Source organism: Corvus moneduloides, chromosome Z (genome assembly GCF_009650955.1).
Source record: "Corvus moneduloides isolate bCorMon1 chromosome Z, bCorMon1.pri, whole genome shotgun sequence".
In the NCBI taxonomy this organism is placed as follows: domain Eukaryota; kingdom Metazoa; phylum Chordata; class Aves; order Passeriformes; family Corvidae; genus Corvus; species Corvus moneduloides.
Genome location: NC_045511.1, coordinates 44,120,151 through 44,147,482, shown reverse-complemented (window position 1 = coordinate 44,147,482; position 27,332 = coordinate 44,120,151). Strand labels below are relative to the sequence as shown.

Genomic DNA, 27,332 nt, shown 5'->3' with positions numbered 1-27,332 from the left:
CTATCCCAGTAAGTCGTATTAACATTTGCCATCTGTTTAAACATCTGTTTCCCAAAAAAACCTTTAACAGATGTCTGACAGACATAGTTGTCCATAAACACTTAAGGCTAGGCCTGCCTTACTTCCAAGGTATGTCCCAGCTATCACAAGTGCAGCAGCCCCTATCTCTAGCAGCCTCATCTGCAGCTAGAGATAAGCTATACCAGGGCTTCCAATATCCTCCAACACTAGCTTGACCCTGGATATACAGTGAGTCCTTTTGCTGAAGAGATCAAGCAAACTCTACATTATCAGCCAGAGATACCTATGGTCCCACGCTACCTCTGGACCTGGATTTTGTCTTGCCTTCACTTTGTCTCTGAGGAAAGACGGGGACAAGAGGTGAATGGTTCCTTAAGCCTGCCAGTCCTGACACAGGAGATACCCAGCAGAAATCCTAGCTCTCACATGAGAAGACCAAGTGCCCGGTTTCACCCTTCCCATGTAGCTACTCCTGTATCTTTAGCACTGTACAACAGTTTATGATTTCCTGATGTGTGCTTTTAGGGATCTGCTATAGCTGAATTTGAATGCTTGGAACCTATTCCTGTTAAAAATTCACTCAGCTTTTTACAAGAGCACATATGCCAGAAATACACTATGGGGGAAGAGTGGCATGAAAACACCATGCTTTCATGGGAATGTGAGTGCTGTTCACACATACAACATGATGGACTTCCCTGCCTCAGGAGGGATCTCTGCCTCTGTAAGATTACCTTGCAAGAGTATCAATATCAGAGATTGAAGAGGAAGTGGAGAGGCTGAAGACTATCAGGGATTGTGTGAAAGAGACCGGTGGATCCACACCCTTTAATCCCTGAGGGAAATGCAGCAGAAGGAGGCTAGGCAAGAGTCAAAGCAGCCCCAACCCTCTTGCCATCCAGCAAAAGGAGGGGGCCTAAAAGATGGGGGGAATTGAAATAGATCCCTCCTTGGGGTGGCAGAAGACTGCCTTCTCTGCCTCCCTGGCCTTCCCAGGTGCCCTTATGGAATAGACATGAGGCTCCACAACTCCAGGGTCAGGCAAATGATAGTGGAGATGAAGGTCTGTCTGGGGGGTTGCCCAGAGCAAGTCAGTCACTGAGCAAATCCCAACTACAGGTATTCAGAGAGTAAGCATAATTGTAGTTCCCAAGGGAACTGAGGGCACTGTATGCTGACTGGACCCATCCCACAGGGAAGGCTGCTGCCCTCCTAGGGTCTGGATAAGATATTATGAAAAGGAGGGGTGGTGGGGTGACTCTGCACATTAGGGAGGGTTTCAGCTGTACAGAGCTCAGGACACCCCCCACAGGTTGGGTGCCTGAGGGTAAGGACATCTGCTGGAAACTCAACACAGTGGAGAGGAGGCAGTCTAGCAGATTCCTGGAGTGTGTGTAACATAACCTCCTGACACAGCTGGAGGTGAGCCTACAAGGAACAGTGACTCACTAGAGCTGCTGTTTATGAAAAGAGAAGGGCTGGTGGGAGATGTGGCAGCCAGAGGATGTCTTGGGCACACTGACCATAAAATGATAGAGTTTTCAATTCTTGGTGAAGTAAGGAATGGGGGCCAACAAAACCTCTACCCTGGACTTCCAGAGGTGGACTTTGACTTGTTCAGGACAATGGTTCAGACACTTCCTTGGGAAACAGTCCTTAAAAACAGAGGGGTCCAGGAAGAATGGACATGCTCTAAGAAGGAAATCTTGAATGTGCAGGTGTGGGCCATCCCTGTGTGCCAAAAGACAAGCCGGCACTGAACAAGAACAGTCTGGCTGAACAAGGAGCTTTCACTGGAACTCAAGGTGAAAAAGAGAGTTTATGAACTTTGGAAGAAGGGACAGGCAGCTCAGGAAGAGTACAAAGATATTGTTAAGTCATGTAGAGAGAAAATTAGAAAGGCAGAAGCTCAGGCAGAACTCAATCTGGACACTGCTGTGAAAGATAATAAAAAGTGTTTTTATAAATATGTTAACAACTAAAGAAGGACTAAAAATCTCCATCCATTATTGGACACATGGTGGAACATTGTCACAAAGGATAATATGAGAATAATGAGGTACTTAATGCCTTTTTTTGCCTCAGACTTTAACAATAAGAACAGTTATCCTCAGGGCAACCAGAACTAGAGTTGGCAGACAGGGATGGAGAGCAGACTAGACCCCCTGCAATCCAGGAGGAAGTAGTTAGTGACCTAACTTAGACACACACTTCTGTGGGACTGGATGGCATTTACCATACTGAGGGTACTGAGGGATCTGGAGGAAGAGGTTTTGGCTCAGTTTTGGCTAACCATTTCCAGGACTGGAGGTTGACCAGTGTGATGCCCGAAGGGCTGAAAGGAGGATACAGGGCCTGTCAGCCTGACCTTGGTGACTGGAAAGATTATGGAAAAAATTGTCTTGAGAGTCATCATGTGGCACAAGCAGAACAACCAAGGGATCAGGCCTAGCCAGCATGGATTTAGGAAAGGCAGGTCCTATTTGACCAACCTGATCTCCTATGGTGAGACCAGGTGACTTGCTTGGTGGATGAGGGAAAGGCTGTGGATGTTGTCTACCTGGACTTCAGTAAAACCTTTGATACGGTTTCCCATGGCATTCTCCATGGCTTGGACAGGTGCACTCTTCACTGGGTAAAGAACTGGCTGGATGGCTGGGCCCAGAGAGAGTGGAGGTGAATGGTGCTGCATCTAGCTGGTGGCCAGTCACTAGAGGTGTTCCCCAGGGATCAGTGTTGGGCCAGTCCTGTTTAACATCTTTATCAATGATCTGGACAGAGGAATTGAGTGTACCTGCAGCCAGTTTGAGGATTACAGTAACTTGGGCAGGAATGTTGATCTGCTGCATGGTAGGAAGGCACTGCAGAGAGATCTGGGCCGACAATAATGGCCAACAGTTTGAGGTTCAATAAGGTGAAGTGCTGGGTCCTGCGCTTCATCCACAATAACCCTATGCAGTGCTATGGGCTGGGGAAGAGTGTGCTGGAAATCTTCCCAGCAGAAAAGGACATGGGAGTGCTGGTGAACAGCAGCTGAACATGAGCCAGCATGTGCCCAGGAGGCTAAGAAGGCCAATAGTATCCTGGCCTGTACCAGCAACAGTGTAGCCAGCAGGACCAGGTGACTGACACGCTGGACTTGACAGCTCAAGTCCTGCATCCAGTTCTGGACCCCTCAGTACAGGAAGGACATTGAGGTGCTGGAGCATGTCCAGAGCAGGGCGAAGGAGCTGGGGAAGGGTCTGGAGAACAAGTTTTATGTGAAGTGGCTGAAGGAACTGGATTTTTTCAGCGTGGAGAAAAGGAGGCTCAGGGTTGTAGCCAGGTGGGGGTCAGTCTCTTCTCCCAGGCAACCAGTGACAGGAGAAGAAGAAACAGCCTCAAGATGCATCAGGCAATATTCAGGTTGGATATCAGCAAGAACTTCCACACTGAAAAGGTTGTCAAGCACTGGAATGGTTTTCCCAGGGAGATGGTGAAGTCACATCTCTGGAATTGTTCAAGAAACAGCTGGGCATGGCACTTAGTGCCACAGTCTAGTTTGACATGGCATTGCTCGGTCAAAGGTTGGACTTGATGATCTTGGAGGTCTTTTCCAATCTTAATGATCCTATGACTCTATGACCACTTGGGTTTTTGGTGCTAAACTCCTTCCAAATCCTCCTTTTAACACTGCAGCAGTGACATGATTTTGCTTAAATGCACAGAATGAAAGAGATTACACCGAAGTTGTGAAAAGTGCAATCTCTTCTTACCTGTAAAGGCCTCTCTGGCAGGGAATCCAGATGAGCTTTCAATTGCTTAAGTGTCCTTCCACCCTCCTCAGTCAATGAGGTGGTTGGATCTTCTTTCTTTGGGTCTTCTCCCTACTGGCACCTTGAACAGATGAATCTTGTCAACCGCATCCATAAACCTTTTAGCAATAGAAAAAGCTGTTCCACATCAAGGTAACTCTCATTCCTAAATCTTACCCCTATTAATTCTTCCCTATCTTTTGGTGAGTTCTATTTTTATTCTGCCTATCTACAGAAGCCGCAGTAGTACTGGAGCACATGATTTCTTCATAACTTGAAATTATGGTCTTCTGATTGCATCAGTAATAGATACAAGGGGGCACTACTGTAATTTTAGGACAGAAAGAAATTAACAAAACAGACATATTTGAGCTGAATGCTGCATTACAATCCACACGTAAGCCCTGGTGAAATATGCTTATCTTGCAAGTTCCTGCTAGTAGCCAAAAGGAGGGAAAAAACACACCAGTGTTTAAAGTGAAACGACACTTTCATATCCTTCTGCTCCCCTCTTCTTTCAGAGTCTGAAAACATTACACTGGCCAAACTGATATATGGATATTAATATACCTCAACATGAGGCAATGCTCTTTGCATAAAGCATTATGCACAAAATATCAGACCAGAGCTAAGAGTGACAATACATAGGGAGTTGAGAGATGAAACAAAAAAAATTCTCCTCCAAATTCACTTTGCTTGATTTCCTAGGAAACAATGATTCTTAAGAGGGTTGATAGAGCCCAACTGGTGATCAGCTGTCTAGATTTAGAAAGAACAGTTTGGAATCTGTAAGGTTTGTGAATATCCAAGACCAGTACCAACATGAATAAAAATGTAGCTACATTCTCAAATCTCTGGTGTGTAAGGAGGTCCATTTAGGTCAAGAAGAGCATATCAGCTTGTCTGATGGAAGAAGATTCACATTAAATGCCTCCAACAGACTCTGTTTCTCCTCCTCCACAGCCAGGCTGAGCTGTCTAGGAAGCTGAAGTGCATCTCTTCTGGTTAAATAGGCTCCCATATTCAAGTACACAGCTGCTCACCTAACCTGATTTTTTACTGTCACTTTGGTGACTTCCACTGCATTGTATATGAATTCTTGGAGAAACACTAGAGAAGTTCAAAGCAACTTTCTGAACCCAAAGTATCAGCTCTTTCCCACCTGTCTTAGTGACCAAGTGAAGCCCTATTATGTTAGGAACGTGTCTCTCCCAGAGCCTGACACTTCTTTCTGGAATTCTAGATTCTGACAAATAATTTCAATTTTGCAAGTTTACCCTTTAGCTCTTCAAAGTCTCTTCTGCTGAAGGAATACTTGACAGAAGGTAGACTCATCAGATAATAGGGTTGGTTTGTAAGCAGGTTTTTTAAAAAAAGCCAAAAATCAAAATTTGAGGACATCTGTCACAATGCTGCCATGCTACTGAAGGACCCTTCATGTTTAGGAACCATCTACAGAGAAAATGATGTCAAGTAGCCACAAACACAGTCACATAATGCCGTGACAAGACTCCCTGAAATCATACACCAGATATGCCCTGAATTAGACCTCATAAGGCTTGTTTACAGTTCAAAGTTTATAAAAGCACAAGATTAAGAACTAGACCATGCTATAAGATGATCGCAGCTTTAGCACACTGAAGTAAAACACAAACATTCCCAGCTGGCATATTCATGAAATTGATCTTCATCAATGGAAGAAAGTATCTGGTAGTTTTGAGACAAGAGGTGAAAGAAAGGCTTTGCAGCAGCACCTTCAGAAATTTTCAAAGGTTTTTTTCATATTCCAAGAAAAGTGAGTTTCTCTTCAAGTCCCTGGTATGGACAACTTCCTTCATTGTACTATAGAAGTCCTCATCTAGAGCCACTGTTAAGGTAAAATATCTGTGTGGAACTGAGTATAAAGTAAGTTATTTTTATACTTTTAATAATTACTTCAAATCCCATCATGGGGGAAGAAATTTGATCATGGATTTCTTGTAATATTCATTTCCTTTTCTAGGTAATGCTACAGAATTTTATCTAGAATAGAAGCTTAGAGCAGAGGCTCTCAAAGTATTCTCAAAGACTTACCAAAAAGTTCTCCAGAAATTTACAAACTTCACTGTATTCACTGTGGCAATTCAGCCAACCAGACTTCACTTCTAATTTATTTTATTAAAATTTGATTTTATTTGAATTTCATTTCTAAATTTTTAAATTCTTTTTCTGCTTTCCATGCTTTGTGCAAGTTTCAAAGATGCACATTATCAGCTAACAGATCTGCTGAAATTTGGTATCACAATTTGAAAGATCTTTTTCAAGCTTCTGCTGCCTTTGTGTTATGGTTCCATATCTTTTTTAGCTTTGTTTCTGCTTTTCTGGAAAAGCTATCTTGGTAGCAGGAAATTAAATACCTGTTTTCCTTTAGTAAGTCATAACAAGCCCAAAGACCAAAGAGGGTAGTTTTCAAAAAGAGAAGTTTGCATAAGCTTCAGACAATACCTGAATTTTCAACAACTTTGACATCTTTTTCTTTTGCTCCTGCCTTGACCCTTTTGGGATTCCCTCATCTCTTTCCCGTGTTGTTCTGAGGCCACATAAGATCCCAAGGTATCAATTTCAGGTTTGTGGCAAATCTTACTAAGCTATTTAGAATGTAGAAGACCCTGTTTTCAATATGGAAAGTAACCAGTGTCATTCTGGAACGAGCACACTTGAAAGTAAGTTGCTAATCAGCTGTGGATCAGTTTACATTAACTCCTGGACAGGCAATCTAATGGAACTAACTGAACACTAATTTTACCTTTCTGGTCTCCCCTGAAGTCTGTAAAACACATAGATGCCTATGTCCATTTTCCATTGTTACATGCACAAATCTATTTGCATGGCTTAGATGTACAATGCACCAGGACTGGTTAACAACAGACTGGAGCAGTGGGATGGGGGACAGTCATGTGTGACTGTCTAGTGCAAGCACAACAAACAGGAATCTGAGGAAGCCTAAATTCACTTTATGAAATATTTTTCCTATTAGAAAAAAAAAACCAACAAAACCACCCATCACAAACAGACATAGTTTACTGCAAGTATTGCATTTACATTCAAAATTCAGATTTATAACATCTGAGTTAGTGGTAATAAAACTGGATACTGTATCTATTCACAATGAATATGCAACACAACACTTCAAGAAAAGAGGAATTCAACCAGAAAGTCTCTGGAGTCTTAACTCCTCAGAAAACATGAACTACTGAACAGGAAAGTGGTAAACAGCTTGAAGTGAACGTTACAACTGAACTGTTTTGGATCCCTCAGATATAATGCCAATACTAATCAAGGACAGAAAAAATAAATTTGTCACTCTTCAGCTTGTATTTTGAATGACGGCACAAAACACTGACAGTAGTAGGAAATAAGCTTTTCAGTTTGACCTATCTTCACCTTCCTCTTGATATTACAGGTTGCTACAGAGCACCTTGCAGTTCTAAAAATTAATACCAAACTTTTGAGACGGGTAGATATCAAGAAGTGGTGGATCATCTTTCAAGGATATTTAATTTTTATTAGAGAATATTGTCTTTCATAAATGCTGGAAAATAGCTCTGTTTTATCAGGGCTTTTAATAGAAGAAGCTTTTAACAGCTGTAGAAGCTGTTAACATTCAAGTAAACACTTGAAACGAAGAACATCCTTGCACTCAAAGCAACAGAAATACCAGTGCTGAACTAATGAAGTGCCCTACTGCATATAACTGACTAATTCAGTAAGATTTGCTTCAAAAGAAAGTTCAGCTCTTATGTTTTTGTAAAGTATGCAGTGTTTGTAATCAATACTCCGCCAGCACTTGTAATGACTTCACTTACAGTATTACAAGGTCACTAAAAATGTCATATTGATCTAAACTCAGTTAAGTACAGGAATCAGATGATCTAGTACATAAAATAAGAAATCAAGTTTTACTAACTCTCTGCAGTTATATTTGGTTTTTAGAGTGACCTTATAAATATTGAAAAAGATAATGTTTTCCTTGTTCCCATTTATGTCTCAGAGAAGAAAGCTGATTGAAAAGGAGAGAATAATTACAAGACAAGACAGTAATCCATCAGACTTCATTGCATGAAGTTAGAAAACCTCTTAATCTACTGAAGTTGCCCATATTGTTCTGAAAATACCTGAAAGCTTACATTGCTTCCTCAATTTCTGCCATAGTTATTGAAAACATGGACAACAATTCCAGCTTTTCAGATTAGAACTGCTCTTCACCCCAACAGCAGCCTTTCCAAGATTATCAGTGTGCTACCTCATCCTACCAAAAGACCCAATCTCTCCCCCAGCTCTAAGTTGTTTGGCCCAGATGATCACTGATGTGCTAGCACATCTGCTGGCTTAAACCATCAGCCATCATGGCAGTAGTTTTGCAGAACATGCCTCTACACTTAAGTTTAATCACAAAATTGTCGGTGTGAAAAAGCTGCATTTGATTATGAGATGTACACACTGAAATGCTGAGGTCTGAATGCCACAACAGGGCAAAGAAAGCCCAATGTCAAAGCATGTGTGCAAGCACAGCTGGATCAACTATGTGGATGTGGTTGAAATAGCACAATCCCAGGCTAACATTTTATCCATGATGGAGCATCTCTCAAATTGCGTTCATTTCTTAAACTGACAGAGATAAAAAACCAGAGATACTCTCTCTAGTCATAAAATACATCTAGAATTCTTTTGACAGTAAGTCCTAACTAGTTGCTGCTTTTTAAGGTTTAACTGAAGTCACCACTCCTATACATTTAGTCACCTTCATGTAGGGTGTTTGCAGTGACAATACAAAGGGTTTTTAACATCACTCAGGCCTTCTCAGCAGTACTGATAAGAGTATCCCAGATTTCTTAGCACTTGACGACCTCTGGATGTTAGAGAAACAAAGAATGCTCACTACATACAACCCCAGTGGACTGCAGCCACTTTAAAAATGCATCTTTTTCTTTCATGCTGGGAAAACACTCTTGCCAAAGGAAGGCTTTCCTAGATGCAGGTGGGAAGGTCACCTGTCATGACTGATCTTGTTGCATGTATCTTTTGCAGAAGCAGCCACACAAACCTCAAGCATTTTTTGCAGTAACGAAGCCCTTGCACAAGTGCCCCAGCTAAAACTCCAGTTCCCTCACAGGTATTGAGAGATGTTCCTGGAACTCTTACTATTTACATACAAAGGGAACTAGTCCTCCACCAAATTGCATGAGGCAGCTTCACAATTTCTCCTTTAGTTTTACCATAAAATGTTACTGTAGTAAGGGAAGTACTTTCTTTGTATAAAATGGTCAGCTATGTATAATCAAATTCGTATTTTTCAGCACTGACATTTCCTCTGCGCAACTGTATTTATAACTGCTAATTTTTAGTGTTGCTCCTTGACTGCTGCCTTCTCTGCAGCTAAAAAAGTTTTGATTTCAAACTGAAGACATTTACACAAACATATTTTGTCCTCATTTTCATATAGCAAAATAGTTCAACTATGGCTAGTTTTACTGTACTCAAATTGGTCTAAATTGAGAACTAAAAGCTATCCTTCTGTGAAAGCTGAACGCACATGTCCCTAATGGAATATGAACTCCACATATAGCTCCTCATTTGCTGCCAAGTACAGTGCCTTGCATCCTCTCATTACTCCAGCCACCAAAGCACATAACGATATAAAAACCCATCGGCACACAATATTTCTGTAAGTAGTCAGTTTATCAACACTGGCTATGACTGCCATCTTGAGGTGCTATTATCTGTGTGTGTTGTTCACAGACCCTACCATCCAGATAATCTCAACTCCACCACACTGTAGAGTGATGCTCAACAACACATGTGACGTGGTTTTGTATCAAAAATCTGACAGGAGAGACGAAAAAGAGGTGAAAGAAAACACTTAAAAGCTATACTGCACAAGCCACTTTTGGAATTGTATTCTCACTGGTGGCAGTTCACTCTCATTCAACTGAGTGAAGCAAATGAATTAAGATGTTGTCATGGTTTAGCATAGTTAAAGGAGGCTCCATCAGCCATGGAAGTGATTCTCTTGCAAAGAGGTGCTTACAGCTTCCTCTGTGACCTGACAGAACCTATCAACTGGCCAGTTTGAATATTGGTAACTTTTTAAGGCACTTAAGAAGCTTGACACACCTCTGTGATCCACATTTAAGAACAAACAAACCCCGGGAAAGCTCTCTCTTGCTTCTGGCTTTTGGACAGGTAACTGGGGGGCCCACGCGGCCCAGCCGGGCCCTGCTCAGCCCAGGCCGGCCAGGAGACAGCCATCCTGGAGCCGGGCGGCCCTGCACCACCTGCAGCCCTGCTCCGTGCACGCAGCGCGGCCCGGCTCCCCCCGCCTCCAGTGCGGCCGAAATTCATCTGAGGCCGCCGCCCAGCAAAGATCACGTGGCCAACAGCGAGAGGCGAATTCCAGCTGTGGGGCCTGGGTGAGATGAACCCTTTTAGTGCTGTAAATTTCCTCCAGAACAGATGAAGCCTGCAGACATCAATCCTCTCTCAAGTCAAAAGAAAAGGAAGGTGAGGGCACGTGAAGAAAACACCATAAAGACACCAAAGTCAGTGAAGAAGGAAGAGCTGAAACCCCAAGAGAGGAGAAAGAGGAGATGCTTCAAGCCTAGGAGCTGAAATTCTGTTGTAAAGCTATGGTGGTGATGGACTATGATACATCAGAGTACCCGTTGTAATTTTATGAAAGCATGGGGGGTGGAGTGTTCAAATTGCAATTGTGAGCAAAAGTACCTGTGCTGGAATAAGCAAATGTTGAAGTAGCTGTAATTTGATGAGAAGCATGAACAGAGAGAGATGAAAGTGAGGATCCCAGGGAAGGAGAAGACCTCTGTTCCTAGAGATGAAGATGCTCCCAGAGATAGCTGAAGAGAACCTTTGCTTCTGAACAGCTCAACCTTAAAATGGTACCCCACTAGCTCAAGGTTGGACCCTCGAAAGCAGTTGTGGAGAAAGCTCTAAGTCGAGGGAAGGGACTCTCACATGCCAGCAGAGAACCATCCCGGGCGGCTGTCTGGCTGTGACATTGAAGCCATGAGAGAACTGTTTCTTGTGGAGATGTCTCTATAGCATGAGCAAGAGAGACTCCTCTCCCTAAGTGAACTGAAAAAAAAGAGTATTATAGAGGTGGTAAACTGACTGAAAATCTCAAGGGTTTTTTTTTTTTTTTTTTTATGTTGTCAGTGGGATGAGGGAGAAAGGTGGGGGGAAGCGAAGTGTTCTGAAGGTTTAGTCTGACTTTTTTTCCTTTCAGGTCTGTTAATAAACCTCTTTATATTCTTTTAAGTTTTGTGCCTGCTTTGCTTTTCTCCTAATTCATATCTCACAGAAGGAAAATAAGAAAGTAATGGATATTTTGAACCAAACCACTACACTTAATTGGTGTTTCTGCCTGGTTTCAAACTGAACCCGCTACAGATGTGTATGTACCTCAAAAGGGCAGAAGACAGTTGAGTTGACTAGCTTTTAAAGACTTACTTCAAGTACTGGGAAGGGAAACAAAAACCCCAGAAAACTATATCCAATTAACGGAACCTAGAAATTAATGCAATAATTAAACAGCAAATGGACATCAGGATAAAGAGTAAATCCTCCTCTCTTCCCGTACTTCATAAAATCACAGAAAGGTTCGGGTTAGAACCTGAAGATGGTAACCATCACTTGCCAAGAGAAACAGCCCTGGGGTGGGCACCACCTGAGGCAGAGCAGGGGATCGAGGTGGGCAGGGCAAATTTCTAGAGCTGGGGAAACTGCATTTGGCTGAGCTAACAATGATGGAACAGTGATGGCAGCTGATTTAAACACAACTCTGTATTCATCCCAGGCTATCTTTCCTTGCTTTCACCCTCTGTAAGCTACCTGTGTTTTAAGTTTGTCCAGGAGCATCTTGTTCATATGTGCAGGCCCCCTGCATTCTTGCCTAATTTCCCTTGTAAGGAGGCAAACCTTGAACATCATCCAGCTCTCCTGAGGCCTCCTTCCCCCAAGGGCTCTGTCCCCTGGTACTCTACCAAGAAGACGCCAAAGTCTGCTCTCCTGAGTAGTGAGCTTGCAGTGCAACCCCCTTGCTGCAATATGGACCTCAAGCTCCTCTACTTCATGGACAACTGTATCCCAGGCTTTCCCTGAGCTTCACACTCCCCACCAGCCCCTCCTTGTTGGGTGAACAAGATCCACCACAGCACCTTTCCTCCTTGGCTCATCTAGCCAACTTGTAGAGGGAAGTTATCATCAAAGAATTCCAGGAAGCTCCTAATGCAGGAAGTTTATTACTCTCTGCATTGTCCTTTCAACACACACTTGTGTGGTTGAAGTACCCCATGAAAACCAGGGTTTGTGAAGGCAGTCACTCCTGTCTTTCTGTAAAGGGCCTCAGCTGCTTGGTCTTCCTGGTCAGACAGTCTGTAGCAGACTATAGCACACCCCCCACTATAAAGTCCCCTGTCCTTGCCAGCCTCGAATCCTGACCCATCTCAGTCAGTTCCTCATCCAGGTGAAGCTCCATGAACTCCAGCTGGTCATTGACACAGGGGGCAATCCTGCCTCTTCACCTCTCCTTTGCCTGACTTTCCTAAAGAGCCCATACCCTTCCACTTGAGCCACAGGAGTCAACCCATGTTTCCATGATGCCAATGATTGTAGCCCTGCAGGCCTGCACATATCTCTAATTCCTCCTGTTTATTCTCCCTGTTGTGTGTGCGTTAGCAGAGAGGCATTGAGTTGGACCCCTAATGAAGCTTTCTGGCTGGAGTAACTGGAATTCCTTGATGTTGTAATTCAGGTGCTCTCCTGCTGACCTGCTTACCGCTCCAGGCTCTGGGCACCTCTTGCTGACTGGGAAAGCATGTCATTCACACATTATCACCATTAGACCTGATGATATCCCCCTCCCCCATCATATATAGTCTAATGCCCTATCAATAAGCCCCATTAGATCCTTGACCAAAGACCCCCTTTCCCCTTTTAGAGAGGCAAATCCCATCTGAATTCACCACTCCCAGTACCATGTAGGTCAACCCATCATATGAAAGCTACCAAAATTCTGGCAGTGTGGCACTAGCCCCAGAGTCAGGTATTAAGACCATGTCCATCTGCTTTTTTCAGTGTCACTACCTGCACCTACAAAAGCAGAGGGAAAAATAACCTGTGCCCCTGAATACTTCACCAACCATCCCAGGACCTTGAAATCTCTTTACACCAGCCTTTGGACTACGTGTTGTGGCTTCATCACTATGCATGTGGAGGACCAGCAACAGGCAGCAGTAGTGTGAACCAGGCTAGGAAGTTTCCTGGTGACGTCCATAACCCACGCCACAGGGAGGCAGACTTCTCCTCTGTTGGAGAAGGACTTTCGTCCTAATCATCCACTGATTCTCCTACCACATCCAGAGCCTCATACTTATTGTACATAGGCACCTGGGAGAGTGAGGTGAACAAGGAGAGCTTCTGCCTGTTGTGCCGAGCAAGGACTTGCGTCCATTCACCCCTTCCTTCTGACCTACCGCCTTCAGCCTGGCAGGGGGAGGTTACATGATGCTCTTGATCTGGGTTTCTTTCTCATCTCTGCCCCTGTCTCTGGAAGGCCAGAGCACAGTGCAACTGGTGTATCTCCTCCTTGGAGTCCCTGGTACTTCTTAATCTTTCTACTTTATCTCTTGGAAAACACACTTAGGCATTCACGTAGTTACACTGGACAGCAGCCTGCTAGACACACAGCAAATTAATTTTTACTGAATGTGTTTAATGACTCTCATTTATTATATCAGGCTAAGTATTGAGTGGTTAATGTAAATCTGAAGTGAAAAGATTCTACACTAATTCTAATATATCAGAACTGGTACACAGCTCCACTGTCTTACTTCCTTGTTGGTAACTGAGATCCTAACCTAAATTACTCAAGAGCTTTGCAGAAACCTTTCACTCAGATTACTTACTCATTAAAGCAGTGGAAAATATGGTAAAAGACCAGCTCAGGACACTGTTTTCCCTTCAACTTTGTTTATTGATGTACTGAACATGAAAAAGTACAAAGAATCCAAACACAAAAGAAAACATGTACAACCTCTTAAATGTCCAACAGAATATATTCTCTATTCCAACAAATGTGAATTAAGTCATACTATACAACTTCAAATAAATACCAGCCTTATATTTTACTAAGTGCTCTGATAAACACTGTAAAGTGAAGCCCAATTTACATGCCTTCTCATCAATGCCGTTAGTTGCTACAGTAGTATAGGAAAGAAGCATGTAGCTACTATTTCTCCCACATTGGAAAGTTTGTGATTTCTATACTATATACAACTTTTAATGCAGAGGATTAGCTTTAACAATCTAAATGCATCTAAGAATGAAGAAGTACTCAGGAAGCCAATTGATTTTTGAATAGCATTGAGTGGGTCAGCATGAAAACTTGCTTATTCACTTTAGCACGCGCTTCACAGTATATGTACTGTACTATACTGAAAATTTTGTAACTACAATTTAAAAGAATAAGAACCAAAACCAACTGCAAATATAGTGTACAACTATGTTATGCATAGAACATTGCTTTTTCTAAGGGGAAGCGTATGAGCATCTCAGTTTATACAAAAAGCAGGACGTAACTACATAGTTGTCAGTGCATCCTGGTGAAGGCATCAAACCCTCAGCTTTTTTTTTAAAAATTTAATTATAAGCTAGATGCTAATCAGAAAATATTCTGTATTTGTTTTCCTTAAATTTCTTCAATACATGGTAAAGACCTTTTCTATTTCCCCAAATAGTGACTTAAGCATCATACAAAGTTAAACTTCAATAGCATACAGGTATTTATGGTTTTCATATGAAAAATGTAAGGAAATTTGCTCAAAACATATGTTTATACTTGTTTTTTTTTTACCACAAACATATTTATAAACAAAAATGTTGCATCACCATAAACAGCTGAAGCTAGACTATCTACAGACAAAAATAGCAACAGATCTGATGCACTGTAAATTCAAGTCCTCAGGACAAAAATAAAAAGGAAAAGAAAAAAAAAAAGGAAGCAGACCTCAAGTAACAATGTTAATGCCATTTACAAAGAAAAAACTTATACAAAAACATTCAAAATTGAACATCACTTGGCATGTAACTTAAAAAAAAAAACTATAATCAAAATTAGCTGAAAGGTTCATAACTTAAGGTCTTATTTACATTACACAAAGCTCAGGTGTTAGCCTTGAACGTAACTTTCAAAATACCTCCTAACCTATCCAACTCAGGTCACTTCTGCTGATTTGCTACTGCGCAAACCATGCTCAATGTCTTTTCTTAAGACAAAACAATTCTTCAAACAATAGCAAGTACATCACTAAACACCATGAGCTCTATCTGAAGGGAATTCTTTAGGAAGAACAGATTTTTTTTTTCCCCCATCTCTCAGTATTGTAAGTTTTCTGCTTGCTCTTATATTCTTTTTTTAAATTTTCATTTGTTTCAAAATCACAAATTAAAGTGAGCCACCTATCACTTAATAACCAGGATGATCAATGACTCCACTGATGATTACAAAAAATGAAACCAACAGTGCATCCCATTGACTTTACTTCTTAATACAAAGGTCTCAAAAGTAGTTCTACATCATAAATCTTTCTAAATTTTTTCCCAACAATTGCAAATTTCCTGGTAAGTTTTAAAAGCTCACTAGGTGTCATACGAAGAGATTTCTCAAAGTATTCAAGTCAAAATATTTGTTCCAGGACCAGTAAAAAGTTTCTCCAAATTTTTTATTTTTTTTTATAAAAATAGATGCTTTTGTAAACCCACATCAAAGAGGCTCTTATCTCTTTGGCAAGGTACTGCTTTACGAAAAGTTCTCCAGTATTCTTACAATAAGCTTCTATAATGTGTTCCCATTCCCCAACCCAAATGAAGACGATAAAATAAATACTGCTTATAACTTTATAAATAAAATGTAAACTTCGAATACTTTTCTTGAACAACGAAACAAAACAATAATGCATTACAATGTAAATTAAAGACAAAGCAAATCAAAAAATGACGAAAGAAAAATTATAGTATTACACAAAGCCTTGGTATTTACTCATAGGTTAAAGGCAGCCATGTATAAAGAAAAAAACTTCTTCCCTTAGCTGAAACATTTTAAAAGGTCCACCTTCTTCAAAGAAGGCAATAGAATACGCATTGTGACAGGTAAAAACCCTGTAACTCTTGTCAATACTCAAACACAAAAGATAGTTAAGAAGTTCTAATTCAAATATTAGCAATAAAAAAATCTCACATATTCTTAGGATGCTAAGTAGTCATTTTATCCCCATTTCCACACTGGCATACAACAAAGGCATTTACTAATGCGTAGAGCTTCTTGTAAATTGCCTTTGTTGTAGAGTTTTCATGTATTAATGCACTGAGAATAACTTGTTAGGCTTTGTGCGTTTTGTTTGTTTTGAAGGAGACCTGCAATACTCTGTCACCAAGGCGGTATCCATTCAGGCTGGCTATTGCCATAGCTGCCTCATCGTAGTTTGTCATAGTCACAAATCCAAAACCTTTGCACTTGTTGGTGTTAAAGTCACGGATGACCTTCACATTGGTTACTGCTCCGAAGGGTCCAAACATTTGCCAGAGGATACTCTCATCAGCATCAGGGGCCAAGTTGTACACAAAAATGCACCACCCAGTTCCTGCATGTCCAGGGATATTAATTCCGGCCAAACTGGTCATTCCATCAATGGTCATTGGAGGAAACCTACTAAAGAATGAGGGAAAGCAAAACAGAATCATAATATAGCTGTTCACATGGAACCCCAGCAAAGAAATGTCAAAATAAAAGAAGAGAATGATACAGAGCTTTTCACAGAATGAACATGTTGCTCAGACTAGAAAGATAAGATCAAAAATATTTTTTGCCCCCTAACTGCGCAAATACTATGCAAAAAATTATACACGAGTAGGGAGAACAGTACTAGGTATGTCTGAAATGATGTAACATAGAAAATCAAAAGGAAAGCATGCTATAAAACCAGTGAGGATTAGCAAGTCACTTGAAACAGGAATTCCATGGAACTGCTACAAAAGGTTTGTCTATTTCATGCAAAATGCATCAAAATGAACAATTTCAGCTGAAGTCTCAACATGCAAAAATTCAACATAAGTCTTACTGAAAAGTAAGAGTTTGCAAATTACTTCAAACTAATTTGGTTGTTATGAACCAACTAATCCTTTATTACCTCTTTACTCCATAAGCTATGTTGAGCAGATTGTCCAACCTGCAAAACATTTAGCAACATGTTCAGTCTTCAGACTTTTCCACCCTTTAAGAATAAGGAAACTTAGCATATTACTGTCACATCCATTACACTGTATGGAACCTCATGCAACGTTGAAGAATCACCACTGAAAGAGCAGTGGCACCTTGTTGCACCTGACAGTGAATACTAAATACGCTGTGTAGTAATCACAACCATAAGAAGTTCAATTCATAAAGTGCACCACTGCCTCAAGTTTAGCCTAAATCACATATTGTTACCATAAAGTTACAGTCAGTGACCACATCGGTGAAGTTTTCCACATTACTAACTTGGTTGAGACAGAGACTTTTATTGAGGCTTCTTACATGTTTGCTGGCATGACTGTCAAGACAGATGCAGTATTTTCGACCAATAGCAACTGTGGTAACATGAACTCCAAAAAAAGATTTTTCATATTCCTACTCCTTCTGGCAGTTCCAAAATGTTGTGAGGCAGAAGGCTGGTTTGGCTGAGTAGGACTAAGGCAAAATAAGTAAGTGTAAGAACAGTGGAGGCAAAGTCAGGAGGACATGGAAAGAACACAGAGATGCTGCTTGCCACTAGAGGGACAAAATTAGTGTGGCCAAAGCTCAACAAGAGTTGAAGCTTGCCAAAAACACGGGGGACAACAAAAAGATGTTTTTAAATATGTCAATGTCAAAGAGCAGTCCAAAAATAACATAGGCCAGGTATAGAATGAGGACGGTCACCCCACAAACATGGACACAAAAAGGACAGAGAAGTTTAATGCTTTCTTTGCCTCCATCTTTAATACTAATGATGGGCTAAGAGGGTCCCAGGGTCCTGAGCTGGAGGACCACGGCTGTGAAAATGGTGAACAACCCTAAACTTGTGCGGGATCTCCTGCTCCAGCTGAATTCCTACAAATCTATCAGACTTGATGGGATTCATCCAAGAACACTCAGAAAACTGGCCAATGCTTTTGTGAGGACTCTCTCAATGACTTTTTAATGGTCTTGGGAATACGGAGTTGACTGGAAGCTGGCTAACACTATCCCAACTTTCAAGAAGGGTAAGAAGGATGACCCTGGAAAATACAGGCCTGTCAGTCTCACTTCACTGCCTGGTAAAATTATGGAGATTAATCTGGGAAGTGTTGAAGAACACAATCACAGCCAGCATGGCTTCATGAAGGAAAGTCCTGCTTGTCAAACTTAATTTCTTTTTATGACAGGATAACCTACCCAGCTGACCAACGGAAGTCAGATTTTTGGATTTCAGTATAGCTTTTCATACTGCCTCCCCCAGGATCATTCTGGACAAAATGTGCAGCACACGGCTGGATAAACGCATCATGTGATGGGTGAGCAACTGGCTCATGGGTTGGGCACAAAGGGTTACAGAGATACCTGGCGAGTAACTGGTCACTACTGGGATTCCACATAGCTTCATTTTAGGCTCAGTGCTCTTTAGCATCTTCATAAATGACTTGGATGCAGGACTCGAAGAACGCATACTTAGTAAGTCTGCTGATGACATTAACCTGGGAGGAACTGTTGACTCCCCTTAAGGCAGAGAGACCTTGACAAATTAGAGGGTTGGGAAATTGCCAACCACATGACATTTAAAAAGGGCAAGTGTCAGATTCTGCACCTGGGATGGGGCATGCCAGGATGTACAGACACACTGGAAAATGAGACACTGAAAAGCATGGGAAGGGACCTGGGGGTTGTGGTCAACAGAAAGTTGAACGTGAGTCAGCACTGCCCTGGCAGTCAGGAGGGCCACCCGTGTCCTGGGGTGCATCAGGCACAGCATCACCAGCCGGGCAAGGGAGGGGATTGTCCCGCTCTGCTCTGCACTGGGGCAGCCTCACCTCGAGTGCTGGGGGCAGGTCTGGGTGCCACGACACAGAAAAGCCATTGAGCTGTTAGAGAGTGTCCAAAGGAGGGCCAGGAAAATAGTGAAGGGTCTGGAGGGGAAGCTGTACAAGGAGAAGTTGAGGTCACCTGGCTTGTTCAGCCTGGCGAGTCTGAGGGGTGGCTGGCCTCATCACACTCCACAGTTTCCTCATGAGGGGAAGAGGAGGGCAGGCACTGATCTCTTCTCTGTGGTGAGCAGTGACAGAACCCAAGGGAATGCCCTGAAGTTGTGTCAGGGGAGGTTTAGGTTGGATATTAGGGAAAAGTTCTTCACTCAGAGGGTGGCTGGACACTTCCTAGGGAAGCAGTCATGTCACCAAGCCTGCCAGGGTTCAGGAATTGTTTGAACAATGCTCTCAGGCACATGGTGTGACTCTTGGGGATGGGCCTGTGCAGGGCCAGCAGCTGGACTCGATGATCCTTGTGGGTGCCTTCCAAACCAGGATATTCTATGATGCTATGATTTTCCAGGATGAAGTGTTTCTAGAATACACACACACACACACATATATATATTATTTTTAAGATTTCTCCATGTGCTTCTTCCCTCACCTCCCCCAACTACAGAATGGCACCACAACACTAAACCCTTTCAAATTACCAAGCCAATACCCAAAATACACAATGCATACAGCTCCTATTACTCTTATTCCTGGAGTCCCTTAAACTGCTTTTCATAAAATGTTTACCCTGAAGAAGCTCTTGTTTCTTCCTGGCAAACCACAAATACAGCAAGAGGAAGTCTTATTACAGATCCTCTTCAAGAGTCATCAAAATATGAGCTTAGGTAAAAAACATACACTTAATTTAGTTTCCTACAGAGCATTGATTCTGCTGCGAGCTGGGTTTGTGGAATACACTGACAAGAAACTACTGAACCCCTAAAAGATCAGAAAAAAGGAAATTAAAAAATGCTTGACTACTGTTGGTAGACTTAGTGTGGATGACTGAGGCCTGCTGTCATTGACATCTGGGGGGGAGAGCAAGGTGAAGAGTGAAACACCACCACTTACAGGTCCTTGTTAAAGATATAATCAGATGAGGACTTAATATAGTAATGGTGTCACTTGCATGATTTTTCATCAGTTATCCTGAAGGTTTAAAAATACTCTGGAAAAATTCTCAGGGACTTTCACTGGAAAATTTTTAAAGATGCTTTAAGTTATGCATCTTATAGAAACTGAGAAACAATTATACAGAGCTGCTTTTTAAAGTCCAGCTCAAGTTTTCTCTTAATAAGAAAGAAAGGAAGCATTATATTGATCCTGTTGCTTTTACTAGTAAAGTTTAAGCTGTTTTCAGGCCTCTGACAACTATTAACAGAGGCAGGGCAACTGAATCAGGTAATCCTGTCTGAAATGTCAACACCCAAGATTTCTTGCATGTGTAACACATGAAAGATCTAAAGCATTGGTGCCATCTCAACTATGTAGTCAGCACCACACCTGGAATGATGAAACAGTGCAAAGCAAAAAAACCTAAAAGACAAGATGATTTCCCTTACAGTGTAAAGATTTAAAATTTGGTAAGACTGTCTTTTATTGATGAAACACTAGCCTGAAGTCCTTGACAAAAAAACCCCCCCCAAAAAAATCCAATCGTCTGCAACCTCAGTTTACCTTTTGACCAGTCAGTTAAACTTTTTTCTTCCTTCCACATCAATAAATTTAGAGAGATTTTACTCTCTCTCCTATTTACAGAGTTGGTATAATTCAATGCTTTTTGTTATCATTACACTTGTATGTGGGGCAAATGATAGAATCATTTAAGGTGCTTTTAAGCATTACTTTACACTTAGTATCTCAGAAAAAAACCAACAACTTCCCAGTGAAATGGAAATGGACCTTCATAAAAATACAATTCCATTTAAAGAAAAATAAATTTCCACCAGTCAAAATTTAAGGTACAAAGCCTAAAGTTGCAGGACAGGGTTAGTCTACTGAAATTACCTAAAAAAAAGAACCTCTCAAAAAAACCCAAACCCCCCCAAAAGAAACTCTGAGAGCTGGGAGGATTTTTATGAATCTTGACAAATCTACCTGGAGTATCAGTGAAATACCAATGCTATCCCCAGCCAGCACCTGAGTGAACCTGAACACAGAGGAGTATCTCGGAACATGGGCAGTCAGAACAACTCAAGGAGTCTGGAGGCCAAGACTTGCCAGAATATGTATATTGTAACACACAGGCTGTTCAACAGCTCACCCATGATCTTATTTCATACAATGCACTTGAGTCTATCCTGCAATTTCTGCCTCTATGGAATAATGGCAAGCCTATTTTTATTCAGAACACTCTTGTAAGGTAGCCTTTTTATTACCTAAAAAAGGGTAAGAAGATCCACAAAAAAAATCAATAAAATTGGTTATCCCCTCTCTTATGGCAGAACACCTACTCCTCACACCTGTAAGACACCTGCAGCACGTAAGGCCAAAAAGCTGAAGAAAAGAAAAATTCAGAAATTCTGAAGTGAAGTCCCTGAACTCTTGAATATTTGGCTTATAAGCAAGCCTAGCCAATGGAGAGCTTTTGAAATTTGGTATATTCTCTTTGAAGCAAGCTATCAACTGGTTTTGTTTCTTGAAAAATACAACAGTAATACTCTTTGAGTGTATTACTGTTTAACACATTCCAGTCACATTGTTTAGGGGCAGAGGGAGGGAAGAAATTATCAAAATCACTGAAAAAAATCCAAGGTACTCATGGTTGTAGATAATACAGTGTTTGTTTCACTTTGTTCTCACCATCTGTTCTTTTCAATACACTGAATAGCACAAGAACTGTATGCCTATAGTTTCAGCATGATGGGAACATAAATCCCCAAAAAGCACAGGCGGAAAATACGTGAACAATCTTCATTATTAAAGGTCGTAACAAGAAAAGACAAAGTATGGCATGAAGGACATAAACAACTAACTAGGGAAAAACTGAAAGCCAGAATGGGGAGGAAAAATGTAGGGGTAGGCATGAGGAAGCTGGCTGTGACATGCTTATGGCTAAGAAAAAACCACTAGATCTCCTAGGTCAATATTAACTTCATTGACTTGCACATTAATCAAGAATAACATAGGAAATGAAAAGTAATCTTTGAAAAAAAAAAAATTAGTGACTGAGTAGAAGAAAGATGCCACCTGGGTTTAGCTAAGTATGCTTATTAGACACTGAAATACTATCAATAGGATGGCATGCATTTTGGTTTTAGTTGTACTGTGGGAGCATAGCTGAAGTTCAACATTCATGTGTTTCCTTCCCACAGAGAAGTCAGACAAGCAGGAAAACACAGGAGTGGAGGCAAACAAACAGGGGCTGTGGGGACATGCGAGTTTCAGCACAGTTGTGCACATTTATTTGACTTACCTAAAACGTTGAGCCTGCTGAGCTAGAGGTGTGGGATACCTTCTGTTTGGAGAATGGTACAGCTGGGAAAGAATGGCCTGATTGGTTTTTTGGCTTGGATTGTTAGCAAACTTTACAGTGATGGGCTCTGTGGCACCTGGAGGTTTCTGGCCATTCAAGCCCTTGATAGCTTCTTCTGCTTCAATTCGCTTGTCAAACCGGATAAACCCCACGCCCCTTGACACCCCTGCACACGGTGAAAAAAGCATACAGTAATGAATTCACAGATTCCACAATATTAGATGCCAACTTTTTATTTGTGTGACCAGTCACTGTTGATGGCCAATTGTTGCGAACACATGGTAATTTTGAGCTTAATAGAACTGAGCTTTTGTGTAGAGTAAGAATTTTCTACTGTAATTTTGACTTTAATTTTTAATTTAATTGATGTAAGACACATTTGTGTAAAAAGTGTGGAGGGTTGAGGGGAAACAATGGAAAAAACTTAAATATAGTGAGTCAAAGAGGAATTTGGAAACAAAGCTATTTTGTTGGATGGAAATGAACCCAACCCAGCTGCATTGTAACCTCTGGTCAGCTCACGCTACTCTGCAGTACCTAAATTCACAAAAATTCTGTAAGTAGCTTAGCTCTCTGCTCTCTAGCAGCAAAAAAACCACCTTTTGTTCTCCTGCAGTATCCCCTGAAACTCTCTTTGGAGGAAATATGCTGAGAGGATGATGATGTGCACATACTATATTGCAATAATGAGAATTATGGTCATGTTTAAGCAGTCAGTGGCTACCTCTAAGTAAAATATGTGGTTTCAGTATATCACCATACATCACTAGGCATTACTTTTGAAGGAAACTTTTCTTGGCATAGAAAAGTCAAAGGCAACATGCAAGGGAATCCGAAAGTGTTTATGCAAGGTCTTAAAACATCACACATCAAAAATCCAAAGTGTCTTAGAATAAACACATTGAGCTGTGGATACTTGAACCAATTAACATTAAAGTTACTAACAGCCAACATTACTTGGATCAATGTTTTCTTTGTAGTATTTCTAGTGCCATTTAGAGCCCCTTTACATTTTGGTTCATTAATAACCAGATAAGTTAGACACCTGTCCTCAACTGAGAAAGACATTAATAACAAGAAATGTATTCTGTTCATAAACAATGATGATTTAAACCATTGAAATGACAATGAAGAGGCCTAAGAAAGCTTTAAAGCGGCAAATGTCACCAGCTTCAACTTTGCATTTTTTATCTGTCAGTTCGTGTCACAACCTTATTATTTATACCATTGTGAGCCTACTTCTTCCAAATTACCAAGAAGAAGGAATCAAGAAAGCTTACGCCTTAATAACAGTCTATATGCCAGAAAAATACGCTGCAAATAGCAGGATTTATGAACATGAATAGAATTACCATGCGTGTTAGACGTTCAATTATATTTACTTACTGGTCCATTTGTTAAATTCCATCTATTTCTACGTATGGATATACAGGAACCTACTGTGAACAGCTATTTATTGAACAAAGACCAGGAATCTGTCCCACAAATCTGCTACCTCTACAGATACCTAAGTCGGTATTTGGCCTTTAGCTTTCCTTTCCAGGCCTCTCTATGCTCTCAAAAATTCACACTATTAAAACACTCTGTAAGTATTAGGTGTCAATATTGAGATTTCTTTTAACTTAGTGGAACTCAAAGGAGTACATACAAATTCCTCTAAAGGTCAGCCAAGACTCCAACGTGGGCTGGTAGAAACTTTTCAAAGTAAGACAATTTAAAAACTTCATGACCTTCTACAGTTGAAAGCTGTTTGTTACCCAAGAGGATATGTGACTTTGAAAAGGTACAAGTACAAAATAAAAAATAAATCAAACCTAGCTTATTCAGGGAATAATTATGTGAGTAAATTACTTTCCTCCGTCCCACCCCTTAGTGTGCCGAAGGGGGAGAACTTGGAGAGCCCTGCTTCTTTGTATGTTGCTTTGTACACTCAATACTCCTGTCATGTACTTGGCTTTTTATTCAATTGCTTATTTCTGGCAGAGACCTCACAGCAGGTGATGCAGAAAATTATAAAGCTCCTCAAGATCAGCCATTTGAGACAGCAAAAAAACACAGGTATTACTGTCTGAGTCTGAAGAGTAACCACAAACTTGTCACTGACAACCACATGATTGAGACACATATTGTAATAATGCAAATAACCTGGTACATCTTAGTACTTTAAGGCACAGGTAATCACCAAACTTATCTGCTCCTGAGGAACTCAAAGTTCATGTGTGCACCCAAATTTAACGAGTTAGCCTTGAAAACAGTCTTAACAGCAATTGCCAATGGGGCTTCTGTAATCCTAGCCTCAGAGAGTCAGCTGTGCATAAAATTTTATTTTGAGAAAAAAAAGTTTAATAGCATTTTGTAAGGCACTGAGGGACTATTTTCACGCAGCAGCTTGGAAAGGAAGATTATGGCAGCCGTAAATTTATTACAAGTCATCAAACAAGCTTCAAACCTGCACCTCCAGGGTGGAAATGACTCAAGCTGGCTCAGTACACTACACAGTCTATTTTTTTCCATGCATATTTATGAACAGTTCCAGGAGAAAAATGCATTTTCTGGCCTACATACACCTTTTATACATTATAGAGGTAAGACTATTGTACTGAAAGATGAAGTATTTCTTAAAACTGTGAGTCCAAAAATGAGAGGCCATGCAAAATTGCCTACTTACCAGTAACTTGGTCAACCAGAATACGAGAAGTAATAATGCGTCCGTATTGGGAAAAGAGCTGTTCCAGTTCTTTCTGGGTCATTGTTTTTGGAAGTCCACTAACATACAAGTTTGCATCTCTGATAGAAGCTGAACTTGGTCGTGCATAAGAAACCTTAGGAAAAAAAAAAAGAAAATCCCAGAAAATAAAGACTTTAAACCCAGCTGAAATACAACAGTGTTATTTGTTCAGAGACATTAAAATATCTCTAAGAGCAGACAGAACAGTTACTTTGCAAAACCAGTTCAGTGGTTTTTTTGTTTGTTTTTTTTTTTTTTTTGGTTTTTGGGGGTTTTTTTTTGGGAGCTGGCTTCTGAAAACACAGAAGGAATGCAACTTAGACCACATAGCAGAAGCTGACTACATGAACTCATATATAAAAACCACTTCCAAATAAATGAGAAAAAGCCAGCAACACATTTCAGCAAGCCTTGGTGGAGAAAGTGTTCTCAGTTAGCTGATTGTAAGATTAAAGTGACAAATTTAAGAAGTTCCACGAATGTCCCATGTTCCGTGAGTTCTCATTAAAACGCACTAAAACATACAAGAAATTAAGATTTTAGTATGATATGTAGGCCAAAGGCACAGAAAGACAGTCTGAGGCACTTAGAGGTTTCCAAGTTTTTTTCAAGTGCTGTGTCTTTTGTACCTGTTGAGCTTGCTACCAGATGACACATAATCACAATCATTGATGAGGTCAAGATAAACTCTGCTACATCACTTTCACAGGCCTAAGAACAAATGGCTTAAGTTGGAATCCAACCTGTATTTTGCCTGTTCAGCCGCTTGTTAATTTCTGCAACGGAGGTGTTAAATGCCATTTAACAGTGAGCTTCTCAGATCCTTTTGGACAGAAGTTTTTTACCTGCTGCCTCGAAGTGTCAGTCAGAAATATTTTAAGATTATCAAGTAGATTCTTTGACCTTTAGACACATGCTACAAAACAGCACATTCACTACTTCCTACTGAAGTTTGTACAAGTGGTTTTACCACAAGAATGCTTAGGACAGAATATCTGTGCTTCTCAAATAGGACAAAATACTTTATCTAGGCTTTTTACCTATGCAAAAGTAAAAAGGATCGTCAAGAAATAGTCAGATTTATCTCCTTTCCCTCCCTCCACTTCCATGCACTGTTAGCCAATACTGGGCAACTGGAACTTGATTCTGTCATTCTGTCTTTTGCCTCATTCTTTGATGTTTCTTTTCAAATCCTTCCTGTCTCATTTCCATGCAGATCAGCAGACTCCTAAGACTGCTGCAGAAGCAAAACAGAAGAGACCATGCTGGAGATTAAACAAGCAGTACCCTGAACACTGCTGTGACCCTTCAAGTTCCACTCAGAGGCTTTGTGCAAGGTACCTTTGTGCTGGCTGAAGAGGAATGACCTCAAAAACTTGTAGCTATCCAACGTGGAACCTGGTAAGACACACTGCCTTGTTCTTTCCACATGAGAACCACAAAAGAGCTAAAGCCCTATGTTCAAAGTTACAGGAAAACAGAGAGTAAAGTTTGCCTGCATTCAGCCAAAGAAGCAACGAAGACAATGACAGCTACCCTTTTCTAACCAGGCAGAAAAAACCAATGGCTAAGGAATGAACAAACTTGCTCAACTTGCCCATTTGGTTCCTTAAGAAATAAACTTCCATGCCTCGCTTGCCAGGATGGCTTTAAGGAGACGCAAGGCCAAGGAATGGAGACATATTTCCTATGCCTGGGGAATAGGACTAGTCCCAGTACAATGATGAATTACCAAACCCAAGCAGTTCTGAATAGCTACTTTAATGTTTGTTTTCCAAAGAAGCCCTTCCACCTCTTCCACACCCTCTCAACCCGCGAATCTACATGGTAGGTGGGTACAGCAACTAAGTCCACTCATAACTGAACACATTAAACTGTTTCACAGTTTTTAATTCCATCTGGAATTGAGATACATTGAGTAGTGTCCTATCCAATCCTTTTTTAAGCTGTCAGACAGAAGCTTTTCTTTCCATACGCATTTGTTCTGGTCCTCTGGAGAAAATGTCCAATTCCTGGAGTGACCATCAGCGATGGAAGGATGAAAACCAGTGGCTTATCTTTAAATTTAACAAGAAATCTATGCAACTGCTGGCCAAACAATGTTTCATAACTGAAAAACCAAACCCCCCGCCGTTAGCTGAAGATTAAGGAGGTACTCTGGACTTTACATTACCTGTGTTGAACTCAA

At 41.0% G+C, this 27,332-nt stretch overlaps 1 protein-coding gene across 9 annotated transcripts in view; it reads right to left on the bottom strand.

Moving 5' to 3' along the window:
- Positions 1–13,824: 13,824 nt before the first annotated feature.
- ELAVL2 (ELAV like RNA binding protein 2) overlaps positions 13,825–27,332 on the bottom strand; it is a 93,479-nt gene continuing 79,971 nt past the window's right edge. For 6 of the 9 annotated variants that reach the window (XM_032096311.1, XM_032096306.1, XM_032096310.1 and 3 more), the window contains 4 exons: positions 25,085–25,238; positions 22,357–22,582; positions 17,057–17,095; positions 13,825–16,578 (listed from right to left, as the gene is read on the bottom strand). In XM_032096311.1, the coding sequence (XP_031952202.1) occupies positions 16,248–16,578; positions 17,057–17,095; positions 22,357–22,582; positions 25,085–25,238 (750 nt within the window). In that variant the 3' untranslated portion in view covers positions 13,825–16,247. The remainder of the gene's footprint in view (positions 16,579–17,056; positions 17,096–22,356; positions 22,583–25,084; positions 25,239–27,332) is intronic. The other 3 variants (XM_032096303.1, XM_032096305.1, XM_032096304.1) reach the window with 3 other exon arrangements.